The sequence below is a fragment of the Siniperca chuatsi genome, linkage group LG2 (genome assembly GCF_020085105.1).
Source record: "Siniperca chuatsi isolate FFG_IHB_CAS linkage group LG2, ASM2008510v1, whole genome shotgun sequence".
NCBI lineage: Eukaryota > Metazoa > Chordata > Actinopteri > Centrarchiformes > Sinipercidae > Siniperca > Siniperca chuatsi.
Window position 1 is genome coordinate 18,074,596 of NC_058043.1, and position 15,314 is coordinate 18,089,909.

The window sequence follows — 15,314 nt, forward strand, 5'->3', positions numbered from 1 at the left end:
GAGAATGTCCGGCCATCTGTTCGTGACCTCAAGCTGAAGTGAACTTGGGTTCTGCAGCAGGACAGTGATCCCTAACACCCCAGCAAGTCCACCTCTGAATGGCTGAAGAAGAACAAAATGAAGACTTTGGAGTGGCCTAGTCAAAGTCCTGAATCCTATTGAGATGCTGTGGCATGACCTTAAAAAGGCAGTTCATGCTCGAAAACAATTCTTATCATAGATGAGTGGGCCAAAATTCCTCCACAGTGCTGTAAACGACTCATTGCAAGTTATCGCAAACGCTTGATTGCAGTTGTTGCTGCTAAGGGTGGCCCAACCAGTTATTACGTTTAGGGGGCAATCTACTTTTTCACACAAGGCCATGTAGGTTTGGATTTTGTTATCCCTTAATAATAACAACCTTCATTTAAAAACTGCATTTTGTGTTTACGTGTGTTATCTTTGACTAATATTTATATTAACATTAACATTGCATTAACATGTGGTGTGACAAAGATGCAAAAAAATAAGAAATCAAGAAGGGGGCAAACACTTTTTCACACCACTGTATGTATATATTTGACTACAATGTGTGGCTTTTCAAATATTGCAGTCAATGAATGTCAAGCAGTGTCTAAACAAAGGCCATGCTCAATAACTTATATATACAGTATATATGAATACAATTAATGGAAAATCTATTTAAGAAGCTTGAATTGGCCATGGTTTTGCAGTTGCTAGTTTCCTTTCCAAAAATGACACGTCCGCTTGCATATAAAACATATTGTTATTGTGGTTTGTTTCATAAAGGATTATCATAAATATTAAAATAACTTTTAGCTGCATCTCACTGAACTTGTGGTTGTGGTTGTGAGAGTATACATATGCATGCATGATTTCACAATGGCCACATTTATAGCATTCTTTTGTATTTTGATATATATATTATTAATAGAATGACAAACATATAATGAAACATGTAATTGTATTTTCAGCGAAGGAATCATGTAATTATGAGTTCCAACATGTTTCAGTATTTGGATTGTTAATTTAATGCTGAACTTTTCTGTCTGACAACTTGACATCACCTGGTGGGCTTGATTTTATTGACCTTGTTAATAATGTTCATTAATCTGTGCTGTGTTTTTAGTAAGTCTAGAAGTGTTTTATTGAAGATCCAGAGTCTTGTACACCCCAACCCTTCAGCAGTAATTCAAAGGCCAGCATTTAACAGGCTTTAATGATAAAAGACGTCTTCAATGAAACATCTCACTTGGGGTTTTTCTCAACTTTTAAAAGATTCTTCTCTTTGTCATTACTTTACTTAAACAGAGGATTTCTTACTGCTATGTTTTAGCGACTGTTTTTTCATACCTGCTTTTGAACCTCCATGTTTGGTTCTACAGTTTTCACAGAATATGATGTTTTTGTTCCCTTTGTCCATCATGTCCCAGGCCCCCCACCCTTCCCCCTAAACCACAGAAAATGCGGAAGCCTAGGCCACGCTCCATGTATAACCATAAGCTGTTTAATGGCAATATGGAGACCTTCATCAAGGTACTCTGTGGAGGTGGTGGTGTATGACTGAGCTGCCCTTGTGGAACAGGAGGGAAAGGCAGCTAGAGCCTTTGCTCTCATTCTCTTCTTCACTTTGGCCTTCTGTTCCTGCCTCTTCCAGCTGCCCTTAATCACGATATAACACCTCTGTTTAACCTTTAATCCTCCTCCTCTATTCCATGGCTCTGTCGGTGTAGACAGAGCGGCAGTCAGCTGTCTCTTTATTCCCCTCCAGAACAATTTACCATCTCTGGCTTTATTTCTAAATCCAATCACTCTTTAGATGACTGAGAGGCAGGAGACAGCAGCGGGTCTGCTTTGTCCCTCAATGCACCCAACCCTTTACTGCATCTCTGTAGCTTTCCTTTCACCAGTACTTGTGCTTAGCCTTCTTTAACCTCCAGAGGGGTCACTCGTCATATGAGCTTTTCTAACTATGTGCTTCTCTGCCCTCTCTTCCTCCACTACTCTGTGCCTTGCTGCTTTTTGTCCCAGAGGAAGAAGGAATGCCCGTACCCGCATTCAGGTACCTCTGTTGTTGGAGAGTATAGGTCAGGGCACAACGGCACTAAAACTTTTAGACTAATAGTAGAAATACTGTGGTGTGACAAAGTGTTTGCCCCCTTCTTGATTTTTTATTTATTTTGTCACACTTAAATGTTTCAGATCATCAAACAAATTTAAATATTAGTCAAAGATAACACAAGTAAACACAAAATGCAGTTTTTAAATGAAGGTTGTTATTATTAAGGGAAAACAAAATCCAAACCTACATGGCCCTGTGTGAAAAAGTGATTGCCCCCTAAACCTAATGACTGGTTGCTAACTGCAATCAAGCGTTTGCATCTTCCAGGTCCTGAAGCAGCAAAACAGCCCCAGACCATCACACTACCACCACCATATTTTACTGTTGGTATGATGTTCTTTTTCTGAAATGCTGAAATGTTACTTAGTTTAATTTTTGTCCACAGAGTATTTTCCCAAAAGTCTTGATGAACCCCAAGACTTTTGGGAAAATACAAAAGACAAAAGTTGAACTTTTTGGAAGGTGCGTGTCCAATTACATCTGCCGTAAAAGTAACACCGCATTTCAGAAAAAGAACATCATACCAACCGTAAAATATGGTGGTGTTGGTGTGATGGTCTGGGGCTTTTTTGTTGCTTCAGGACCTGGAAGACTTGCTGTGATAAATGGAACCATGAATTCTGCTGTCTACCAAAACCTCCTGAAGGAGAATGTCCGGCCATCTGTTCGTGACCTCAAGCTGAAGTGAACTTGGGTTCTGCAGCAGGACAATGATCCAAAACACACTAGCAAGTCCAACTCTGAATGGCTGAAGAAGAACAAAATGAAGACTTTGGAGTGGCCTAGTCAAAGTCCTGACCTGTATCCTATTGAGATGCTGTGGCATGACCTTAAAAAGGCAGTTCATGCTCGAAAACCCTCCAATGTGGCTGAATTACAACAATTCTGCATAGATGAGTGGGCCAAAATTCCTCCACAGCGCTGTAAACGACTCATTGCAAGTTATCACAAATGCTTGATTGCAGTTGTTGCTGCTAAGGGTGGCCCAACCAGTTATTAGGTTTAGGGGGCAATCACTTTTTCACACAAGGCCATGTAGGTTTGGATTTTGTTTTCCCTTAATAATAACAACAACCTTCATTTAAAAACTGCATTTTGTGTTTACTTGTGTTATCTTTGACTAATATTTAAATTTGTTTGATGATCTGAAACATTTACGTGTGACAAAGATGCAAAAAAATAAGAAATCAGGAAGGGGGCAAACACTTTTTCACACCACTGTATACTGGCTACTGCTCAGGCTACACTTGCATGCTGCTAGTTTCCACAACTTTTTATATTCTGTGACTTTAAGAAGATTATTAATAACAGTTGCTTGTCTTGTAATTTGGGTGTGTTTGTTTGTTTACACTGCTCATGAGATTTGCTTAATAAAATGTTTATGAAACATCAGGATGTTCTCCTCTCTTGCATATCTTAAATTAATATGAACTAGAACAGGGGATTTGTTATTTATATGTATTGAAAGGAGAATACTGTATGTTTAATACCTTTATTAAAACATTGTATAGTTAATAGTAGTACTGTATAAAAGTTACACAAAATACTATATGTTACATACACTTTTAGGTACGTATTATTTTTTTGCTAATATTTGTCTTGTGTTGTCTGTATTTATTTATTTTTCACATCATTTCATTTCAGGATTCAGGTCAACCAATTCCACTTGTTGTGGAAAGCTGTATCAGATACATCAATCTATACGGTAAGCTTGCATCATGTTGCCGTGACTACTACTTCTGAGTGAAAGGCCAGAAAAAGCAAGCAAACTATGAAGTCCTTTGAGAACTCCTTCAGCATCATAAGAAGTGACAGCAGCTATTGTACGAGGCAATGTATTTCCACAAATAGCCGCAAGACTGACCCGTTCTGCTCTCCACCTCGCTCAGCTGCCTGCCAGTGATTTGACGAGCTCATAACAATAGATCACACACCGAGAGTTTTGTAAGTCCCATTGGTCTTTGTTTAGTCAGTTCACCCCAATCTTTATAACCCCTCCTGTCTACCTTCACATCTGTCTTCAGCTCATTGCTGTAGCCTGTAGGCCTTTCCCCTGGATCTGGACCTAATGAAACTCCAGAAAAGTGATTAGGAGCCCTCTAACTGAAACCATATGCTGCAGCCTCACTGAGGGGCCCCTCTCGTGGAAAAATACGCATCTCTCTTTATGACTAGATTACATTTCCTGCTCTGTGTTATGTGTTTCCAGTGGGCTTTCATGAAGCTGGCACTGGGGTTTGGAGATAATGATAGCTAGCATAACTCTGAATCTCCAAATTCTGGGTTGTTTTTCTTTCAGGCTTGCAGCAGCAGGGCATATTTCGCGTGCCAGGATCACAGGTGGAAGTCAATGATATTAAAAACTCATTTGAGAGAGGTGGGTCAAAGACAGATGGCATTATTTTTTTTATTTTTATTATTTTTTCATGTCACAAGTACTTAAACAGGATAAACCCATTTGACACATTTTTCAACTCATCAAAAGCACACATTTTTTTTAATCAGGTGAAGATCCCTTGATTGATGACCAGAATGAGCATGATATCAACTCAGTGGCAGGGGTGCTGAAGCTGTACTTCAGAGGACTGGAGAACCCCCTCTTCCCAAAGGAGCGCTTCCTGGACTTCATCTCCACCATCAGTGAGTCACGCACAACAGAAAATATTCAAAGCCATTATAGTCGTGAGTGGAGTGGTCAAATAGAAAAAGAGAAAACACACCTTGCAGTTTCTTAGAAACTCAGCTTTATTGAAGAGGAGAAAGGCATACAGTGCAGCACATGGAAGCAATCTTAACACCAGGGCTCTCTGCCTGATATTTAACAGAAAGCCAGTAGAAAGAGGAGAGTGTGGGCCACATCAGTCTGCCATGTGCGAGTTCACCACAGAAACATTTCCCTGCTGTTTCTACAGTAATAGTTTGATCACTCAGTGTGCCTTAGGGTTCTAGTGAAAGGCAGGAGGGGGCATCTATTAAAGTGTCAAATAACAGCTTTCAGAATATCCTCTTGTTGTTATATATATATATATATATATATATATATATATATATATGTCTAAAAGCTATATTTGTCTCTCGTTTACTGCAGTGTAAACCACTGTTGTTACACCTCTCTATCTCTGTTCTTTGTGTTTCAGAGCTGGAGTCGGGAGCCGAGAGAGCACATCACATCCAGCAGATTGTTGTGACTCTTTCTCGCACCGTCATAATCGTCATGAGATACCTTTTTGCTTTTCTCAATCAGTGAGTTTGCACTGATTCACATTACATTTTAAGCATGTAGAGATGAGTTCTTCATTCGTTGCACAGATGTAATTGAATCTTAAACTTAACTTATATGTAAATTTAATTCTGTTCAAAATCCATTGAACAAATAAAGAACAACTACAGTTGTGAAAAGACAAGATCCAAAAATATTTCGAAAAAACAACCTGCTATTTATTGCTACATCTCTCTACAGTGCTTTAGAAGTCATTTATGGGCTCGGAAACTCATGCCTTGCTGAAGTAGTATACCTGTCCTCTTATAATGGATGTTATTAATGCTCCTTTTACTGGGTTTTCCTGCAGAACAAAGAGTTTGATTTCTTACCCCAGGTTTTACTCTTACTCTTCTATACACCCCTTTTGCTGTTAAAGCTGTTCCAGCTGTGGCTTTACTGCACAGCCACAGCTTGTTCATAATGTGCGATGTGACTGATTATGACTTCCTCTTGTAGCACTGCATGATTTGGTTACCAAGACTGAGTTGTGGCATGTGCTGGCTAAGTCAATTTGTTGAAGGGGTTGGCTGATCAGAGGGCTTTTTAAGCAAATGTCTAACTAAGCTGTGCAATGAAGCATGTAATATTGTATGTCAAAACTGAATTCATTTGAAGCCAGCGATTCTATAAGAGATGTCTCTGCTACATAGTTCGTTTTCAGGCATTATGGGATTGATATTTCATAACTTAAAGCAGCTATAATCTTTTTTTTACATTAACAATAGACCACATGACTACTTGTATATGAACAGGGCTCTAGGTAGCTTTATAGCATCTTTCCAGCTCAATGTTTTGTTTTTGGCCTGCAACTTTACTCTTCTGGTTCAGTCTCGTATTTGGGCACAGCGTGCATCTGTTTTCAGTGAAAAATCTCTAAAAACCAGCTGTACACTACCTGCCCAGCGACAAATGACAAATATAGCAACTAGCCGGTGTGCATTTAGCAGCTAAAGAGTCAGATATTTCCCTCAAGAGTTGGTGGAGACCAAAAACAGAGCTAAAAGGAGAGTGAATATTGGACTTACATTCATTTGCTAGGTGGCCAGAAACATGACTCCAAATGAATGATGATGTTGCTCCTTGTCTGCTGGATGTATAAACACACATTTGCCATATCAAGGATATAATATGTAATAATGTCAGTATTGGGTTCACAGCTTGTTTCCACTATACCCAAGTGGCCAAAAAAATAAGCTGTTGCAAGCACAACAGGATTGTAGCCTTATCACTCCATATTTGATTGACAGGTATTTTAATACACAGACTAACACTAGACAACAACTTAATCTGTACATTCAGTATTTATGCTATATGATGTTGTTAAAGGTTGTTTACATCAGTAATATTTGTATATGCAGGAAAAAAAACACACAATGCTCCCCTGTCCTGTCCCTCAGTCTCTCCCAGTACAGTGACGAGAACATGATGGATTCATACAATCTGGCAATCTGCTTTGGTCCAACCCTGATGCCCATCCCAGATGAACAGGATCCTGTAGCGTGCCAGGCACATGTTAACGAAGTCATCAAGACCATCATCATCCACAATGAACTCATCTTTCCCAGTCAACGTGAGCTGGACGGCCCAGTGTACGAAAAGTGCATGACTGGAGGGGAGGAGTACTGGTGAGTATTGGTTAGACCAGGCGTTGAACACGTCAGTAAAGTACAAATTATGTTGAGACTACGTTTCTGTCAATTCTAACTTGTTCTGCGTTTAAGAGGAAAAGCTGCATTATTTTATCAGCTAATCACTTGCTTAAACATGCTTATTGTTCATAAAACAAACATTTGTCATGCTCCAATGTCTACATATCAGTGACTTTTTGCTATCCATTTGCTCCCACAGTGACAGCCCCCACAGTGAACCAGGAACTATTGACGAGGCTGACAATGGAACTGAACCACACACAAGTGATGAAGGTCAGTGTATCATATTAGTCATTTTTCATCTATTTTTATGAAGGGGCTTTGTTGTTAACCAGCTATGCTAGTGGGATGGCTCCAAGGATGGCAGAGCTGGTCTGTTGGTCAGTCTGTTCATCATTTTGGTCCAATATCTCAACAACTATTGGATTGTCATGAAATGTGGTACATGGTCCCCAGGGCCCAGAGGATAAATCATACTGACTCTGGTGATCCCCTGACTTTACCTCTAGCACCACCAGCAGATTTGAGTTTTTGAGTGATATGTTTTGACAACAAATTGGATGGATTTCCAGGAAATCAAGGATATTCATGTTTCCCTCAGGAAAAATTGCAACAACTTTGATGATCCACTGACTTTCCATCTAGCTCCATCCTCAAGTCCAATGCTTTGTTTAAAGACCAACTACCTGCAAAACTAATAACATACTTGTTAGCCTCTGGAGCTGTACTTTGTGTTTAGTGCTAATTTGCAAATGTTAGCATGCAGTGCTAAACATCAGCACTCTAGCATCATTATTGTGAGCATGTTAGCATGCTGACCTTAGCATTTAGCTCAAAGTGCTGCTGTGTCTAAATACAGCCTTTCCAGCATGCAGGCCATTTTTCCTGATTTACTGCATCTAATTTTAGTAGATGCAGCAAAGTAAGACTGGGTCTTGCCTGTGTGCACTGTAGTCAATATCAGAGCTAGGAGAAGATGTTAGGAGAAGATCTTTGTGAATAAGAAAGTCTTCTGTACAGACTGACCTTTTTTAAGTGCTTTTGACTGAGAGGGGAGTGAGGTTTGCGCTGTAACAGCTTATGATTGCAAAGGCTTATGTGATTTTGAAGCTGAAGGCAAGTTGAGTAAACAGTGTTGGCATGCAGCACTGCCTCTTTGATCTGTCTTTCAGTGTGTGGGTGAGTCTATCTCGCCCGCCCCCCACCCGCCCCACCCCCTGCTTGCTCTTTGTTCAGTGTTAGTCAGCAATTCTCCTGGGACTTTCTCCTTTGTGCAGTATTTCCCCAATTCTCCTCTGAGCTTTGAATGTGTAACTGGGCCAGGCACACAAGCCAAAACACAGGTAATACATACAATAATATGTCCTGTGCCGTCAGTGAAGAGTCAGTGGACAGGTCTATGAAGTATGGAGCGTGTTAGGTCCTATCTCTGAGCTTCATCTGTGCTGTTGGCTGTGTTTGTAATGAGTGCTGAACCTTTCTCTCTTTCTTGCTCTTACTTGGAAACGACAACAAAGGCTGATTGCCTGCTGTAGGTTCTGCTCTTGCTGACCTTAATACTGAGAGTCTTATGTGACATTATGGGCTCTGGTGTTGCACTGTAGTTTCTGTAGTCGGTTCAGTTGGTGTCCTCTGGGAGCTGTTCAGTTTTCATGGAAGAAAAACAAATTGATGTCAAATTAAGAACTAAGCAATGATGCTGTGATGACTGTACCTTTTCTGTTTTCATTACTTTGTAATTGAAACAAAATTATAAAACAACTGCTTTTCATCTTTATTCACTCTAACTATATCTTTCCTGTTTTGTGTCTTTGCACTCCTCAGGTAGGTTTTTCAAAATAAACCTAAAAACCAGAGGGGTGCAAAACTGGGCTCCCTCTTTGAATGTGTGTTTTCTTGGTGAGAGCTCATTGATGTTAACCGTACAGTTAACTCTGACTGACCCCTGCTGGCTGACCTGTTGAAATACACTGCAGACAAGACTAGGTTTCTTTTTAAATTTTAATTTAGACAAAAATCTGCTTATTTTATCAGACTTGTTGGTACCTAAAACATTTATTTTCCATACAACATGTTGACAGTAGTGGTTGTTTGTCATGCAATCACTAGTTCAGTAATTATTTAAGCTACAATTAAATAATTACAAGTGTATGATTACTGTTTGGTATTTTTTAAGTACATGTACATGCACACATTTGTTTTATTTCAGCTTTGTAACTCTGTAGTGTGTCTGAGGGATTTACAATTCAAACTGAGACATAGTGAGTTGAAACTGAAATGAGAAACACATATTCCTCTGGAATTTTTATTATTGTTTGTTTTAGTACTATATGTACTTTCAACATGATCACTGTCATGTTGAGGTCTATTAAGCAGTTTATTAAGCTTTTTGTTGATGTTTCTTTGTCTATTTATATTTTCAGAGGTTGAGCAGATCGAGGCCATCGCTAAGTTTGACTATGTGGGACGGAGTCCCAGGGAGCTGTCCTTCAAGAAGGGAGCCTCTCTGCTTCTGTATCACCGAGCGTCTGAAGACTGGTGGGAGGGCCGGCACAATGGTGTGGACGGCCTCATCCCACATCAGTACATTGTAGTACAAGACCTGTGAGTAACAGCAGAATGTGTTTTGGTAGCTGTTGTTTGTTTTGTGTCAAGTAATTCCCTCTCTTGTATTTCAAATGATCATCAATGAAGCTGACAGCATTACGATAAACTGTTGTGTTGAATAAAGTTACATTCAATATTCCTTACCAAAATTTAAATGAATTACTGTAAGTATATATGTACTTCATGTGTTTTATCTTATGTTCTTTCAGGGATGATGCCTTCTCAGATAACCTCAGCCAGAAAGCAGATAGTGAAGCGAGCAGTGGACCATTGCTAGATGATAAGGGTTCATCCAAAAATGATGTCCCGTCACCATGTGAACAATCACCTGATTACAACTTTGGAGGAGTCATGGGAAGGTGGATACAATTAAGAATGACACCTTTCTTCCTTTAAAAGTTCTATTGAGTAGTATTGAGGAGTTTTCCTGTTTGACTGTTGGTCTGATCTGATTCCTCTCCACAGGGTAAGGTTACGATCCGATGGAGCTGCAATCCCACGTCGTCGGAGTGGCACAGACACCCACAGCCCAACCAGAGTGGCTGACACTCCACCACGGGCTGCAGCCTGTCCCAGCAGCCCCCACAAGGTGTCCATCAGCAAGGGCCGTATGGAGAGCCCAGAAAAGAGGCGCCATGGCACCTTTGGCAGTGCGGGAAGCATCAACTACCCAGACAGGAAGGCCTATCCTGAGGGCCACCCTCTGAGACCAGTGCCAGGGGCCACTCGTCACAGCAGCCTCGGGGACCACAAATCACTGGAGACTGAAGCTCTGGCAGAGGTAAGGGTGGAAAATTTCAGGTAGAGGCGAAACTGATGGGGGAAAAATAGTGCAAAAATAATACCTGGAAATAGAATTGTCTCTTTTGGTATAATTTGTTTATATACAGTATCTCTGTTTGGTGGCTTTGTGGTTTCAATACCATACATTGATATAAAGTATCAGACAATTATAGCATATACATTTTAAAAGTTTTGGTAGAACAGAGCCAGGCCCCTTGATGTAGCTGTCAATCTGAGAGCAGCAGCTGGGACCTGGAGTAAATGTCAGGGCCAGACTGCAGCTGGGAGATAGACGTACATTGCGAAGGAAATTCCTGTTATAATCATGTGTTTCCAACGACAAACTCAAGGACACAGAGGCCTGGAACTGAATAACAAGCTAAAGCGTGCTGGAGGTTCAGCACCAAATTCTCCTCATCAGCTAATGGCTATAGCCAGTAGATCCAAACATTCAGCATGTACTTTAACTTGACTAGAACTGATGGGTTCTGATGGGTCATTTTAAAATGGTATACAGTATATTGAATAAAAAGTTACTGTATAAAAAGTAAGTAAAAGTGATGAAATAGCCCAATTGTATAATTTAGGACCGTACTAGTTGTTTTGCATGTTTTCGCCCATTTATCACAAAACACTTATACTTACTATTCTCCACTATTCTCTAACTAACCATTTTGCAAACAATTTCCATATGATATGATAAAACCGCATTTAACATGCAACTAAAATGTAACATTGACGAAAGTTTTTGCATACTTGCAATTTTTTTGCATAGTAATAATTTACTATGATGAATTACACAACATAACAAGTTTTAAGAGAAAGACACATAGAAAATGTAAAACCATATAGTCTAAATCTTACACTGTATAGTCTATTGGAAAATGGTCTACAAGTATATAAGGATTGTAGTTAAGAAGCTAAAACTTGCACAACAACACAAGGGTATGGTCCTTTAAGTGTAATTTTTTAAATGCAGATGTCTCACTTTCCGGGCTCTTATTCTTGATTGTTCTATTCTCCTCATCTTTATCCCTCCTCAACAGGACATTGAGAAAACTATGACTACAGCACTCCATGAGCTACGTGAGCTGGAGCGACAGAACACCGTTAAGCAGGCTCCCGACGTGGTCTTGGACACCCTGGAGCCCATGAAGAACCCAGTTAGCTCTGAGCCCGGCAGTCCACTGCATACCATTATGATCCGTGACCCGGATGCAGCCATGCGCCGCAGCAGCAGCTCCACCTCTGAGATGATGACCACCTTCAAACCCGCTCTCTCTGCCCGGCTGGTTGGGGCTCAGCTGCGCCCCCCACCCATGAGGCCGGTGCGCCCTCCTCCCACCCAGCACCGCTCGAGCAGCTCCAGCTCTTCAGGGGTTGGCAGCCCTGCTGTAACTCCCACTGAGAAGATGTTTCCAAGTAACAATACTGGTTCTAATATGAATACGTCCAGTGATGCCGGGGATAAGTCTGGTACCATGTAGCAAAGGTGGAATCTGCTAGGTGGGAAGGTTGTAAAGCTTTCCAAGTGAGGGGAAAGCTTATGGAAATGGGTACTGATGTGTGAAGAGCAGATATGAATATAGTTTTCTGCCTGACTTAATTCGTAAATTCAGGAAGCTCCTGAAGTGAGCCTACGGTATGTTACCATGGGGATAAAGCAGTGGAAGAAGCTGTAGAGTTGTCATAGCGTAAAGCTCAACTCTCTTTGAAACTTGATTTAACTAGAGAAAATGTGTATAAGAATACATGTATTTCAGTTTTACCTCAGTTTCAACTAAAATCTGTGACCATGTTCTCGTTTCACAGATACAATGAATGCAAGTGAAGCAATACTTGTGTGAAATTTGGTATTAGTTTCCACCCAGCACACGTTGTCCAGTGGATGTTTCAGTCACTCCTGCTGATGTGTATGAAACACCTCATCTGGACGGGTGTAAACCTTCAGGCTAAAATACCATGTCTGTTTACCATTTAGGTCACAGGCCTTATGGCTGTACATACAAACTTACTTGAAGTCACCATGCTTTCTGTTTGTACTATAATACAGTGGATGTTCAGCAAAGTAACAGCTTAGTGACATTATATATGACTGCATGCAGGGTTTGGAGAAAATAAGGAAAATATTAAAGGCTTGCGTCATTGAGAAATTTGTAATGATGGGGGCTTTTCTCGTATGGTCATTGTAAGCATAAAATATTAGTTTGAAATTTTCAATGATGAAAAAAGAAATCAGATGTCCAAATATTTGATCAAGTAGATGTACCTGAAGTCATCCTGTTCACTGCTAAAAATAAAATCATCCCGGCATGAAGATGATCTCTGGAGTCTTAGACATTACTAATCAGAACTTAACAAAGCCAAAGTCATCCTCCACCATCAAGTACAGTTGGACTGTGGGCAGACTTAACGTGACTGTTTCCATGTTTTTTTTCTATGTCCTGTATATGAAATGCAGAAAACTAATGCACCAACTAATGTAGGAATCCTGTGGTAAACTTGTACATAATATATAGCTAGTAATTTTTTAAGTGTTAATCATGTACAGGCTAATACGAAAAAGGCAATGGGTTGGTTGTGAAGGGCACTTGTTAAGATCATAAACCACCTTTTTATCATCTTCAGTAAACTACAAACATATTTTTTGGCTGTGTAAAGTAGAGGTCAAGTCATTTACCTTGTACTTTGTGCTTAGGATGCATTTGGAAATTGCACTGTAGAAAACTGATTGCTGTTGAACAGACAACAAAGGCTGAATAAATGTTTTCTCCATTATGTTTTTGACACTCAGTTCACAAAGCTTGAACCATTGCCTCTTCAAGTAATTTCATTATTGCACAAGATACATTGAAAAGTACCCTCTGACAGTTCCTCTTTCAAATTTAAAATGTGAGACTCACCCAGAGGAACCTGAGAAGTATGATGTGGTGACATATAAATGTTTCAGCTGTTTCCTTCCTTCCTGCCTTTTTCTGATCCTTGTTGATAGTTACAGTTATGCTCTGAGTGTAGACTATTCATTTTTTCGTTTTGAAGAAAACTAAATAGAGCACATTTCAGTGTTTATATCTACTGTACCTCTTGTCATTCTGACAGCTCTAGTCCAGAGACTTTGTTATCTGCATCCCAAAGAGCCTGCTCTATTCTGCATGTTGTGTGCTGTAATGTCTGACTCATATTCTGGGGCAGTTAAACAATGGCTGTATGTGGTGCCTTGCCTTGGTAAAACGCACAATTAATTAAATATTGGATGTTAGTTTTTTTCCTTAAGAAATGGGCCTTAACATTTGTGAGGATTGGAATGATGAATTAAGCTGCTTGTAGCAGTTGCTAAAATATAAGTGAAAGAGAGCAATGCTTGATTGAGCAAAAAAAACTTAAATATTAGCATATAATCCAGGCCTTGATTCCTGTCAACTCTGCGGTCATTCTGTACTATAAACTGAAAATATTAGCTTGTTGTCAATGTATTGTTTGCTTTTTAGTTGTCAGAGACAGATTTATGAATGTCCACGGTGGGAGGCTTCTGAAGAACAGAGAGCTCCTCCAGCCAGAAAAAGGCAATACAGCATTTAAAGTCATACAGTGCACTCACATCCTCTGCTGGTTCCGGCTGGTATTGTGTCTTGATACTATCACTTTACGTGGGCATTATGAGTATGATCTGCAGTTAATATTACAATCACTAAGCTTATCCATATAGTTCTTTTTGTTTGTTCTGGTTACAGTTTTGCACCTGTGGAAATCTATGAAGATAATGTAACAAAAAAAAGCATACGTTTATTGAAATACAAAGAAAGCACACAATTTCAAAAGGGGAAATTATCATCATTATATTTAACTAGACTGTTTTTTTTATAGACACTTGTATAAGTGGAGCAGAAAATTTGAGTGCCTTTTGTGCACAACTTCAATTTTTATTGGACTTTTATATTTACTTTTTTAACTGTAATATTTTGTCTATTAGTTGTCATGTTTATTATAAACTGATGTTGCTTTTTAATCTTTACTTTCTTTACTCAGTCGTCAAACCTCCATAAGGAATACATTGTGTAAAAATATTCTTCTCATGAATAAGAATCATCATGAAATGCTCGTCTGTGTTTTTGGTGATTGCTGAAGAATTATAAAAACTACTGTATACACAATCTACTGGTGAAGTTCAGTAGAATCATCTCAGAACATTTCTTTCATCTTTTTGTTTTCCGTGTGAACTGCCTGTGCTGTAGTTGAGCCGTAACTCTTGTCATTTAACTCCTTCCCTTTCAAAGCAAAATCATTGCAGTTTTGTTGGAGTCAGTGGGACTGATATGGACCCTCTTGCGGAGGTTATAAGGCACTTGGTGCACTCTCCTTTTCCCTAAATGTGATGTGACACAGACATTTTCTTTCCTGGGATGTGTGCTGAAAATGGTAACACTGTCTGCTGATATGAGAAGACATTAAGTTCATATTCAAAAAGGACATCACAGTAAGAGAGCAGACTGAGCGCCTGCCATGGGGACCAGAGTATGAGTTGCTGTCACACTGTTTATCTTCTCTTTAATTGTTTGTCTAGTGATGCTGTTTGTTGATGAGTGTCTGGTTGTTTGAAACCCTGTGATGTAATGTACACCATACCACTGACTGGATGTTGAAAATCCTTGCATCCAAATAAAACCATTATTGCTCTGTGATCTGGATACTGTGAGTGAATTGTTTTTGATTTGTGGTGTTAAAAGGCTGTTCTCACTTTGACTGACCAAACTTTTAAAGCCCCTGAAAACCTGGTTTCAAATCTCAAGTTTTTCTCTATAACATTTAACTATTTAACACATAACCTTTTTCCAACTGAGCCTGGCCCACTTCAAACCAGTGAGCAAAACAGAAATGCAGAAATCTCTTGTGT

The 15,314-nt window shown here is 39.6% G+C and overlaps 1 protein-coding gene across 2 annotated transcripts in view; it reads left to right on the forward strand.

The window, feature by feature from the left end:
* The window catches only part of srgap3 (SLIT-ROBO Rho GTPase activating protein 3), a 62,132-nt gene extending 47,030 nt beyond the window's left edge, over positions 1-15,102 (forward strand). The window contains exons 12-22 of one of the 2 annotated variants that reach the window (XM_044167188.1): positions 1,434-1,536; positions 3,767-3,827; positions 4,422-4,499; positions 4,628-4,762; positions 5,260-5,365; positions 6,782-7,009; positions 7,233-7,306; positions 9,457-9,637; positions 9,850-9,999; positions 10,106-10,421; positions 11,470-15,102. In XM_044167188.1, coding sequence (XP_044023123.1) covers positions 1,434-1,536; positions 3,767-3,827; positions 4,422-4,499; positions 4,628-4,762; positions 5,260-5,365; positions 6,782-7,009; positions 7,233-7,306; positions 9,457-9,637; positions 9,850-9,999; positions 10,106-10,421; positions 11,470-11,910 — 1,873 coding nt within the window. In that variant the 3' untranslated portion in view covers positions 11,911-15,102. Of the gene's footprint in view, positions 1-1,433; positions 1,537-2,031; positions 2,063-3,766; positions 3,828-4,421; positions 4,500-4,627; positions 4,763-5,259; positions 5,366-6,781; positions 7,010-7,232; positions 7,307-9,456; positions 9,638-9,849; positions 10,000-10,105; positions 10,422-11,469 lie in introns of both variants that reach the window. The other variant, XM_044167198.1, reaches the window with a different exon arrangement.
* Positions 15,103-15,314: the final 212 nt, after the last annotated feature.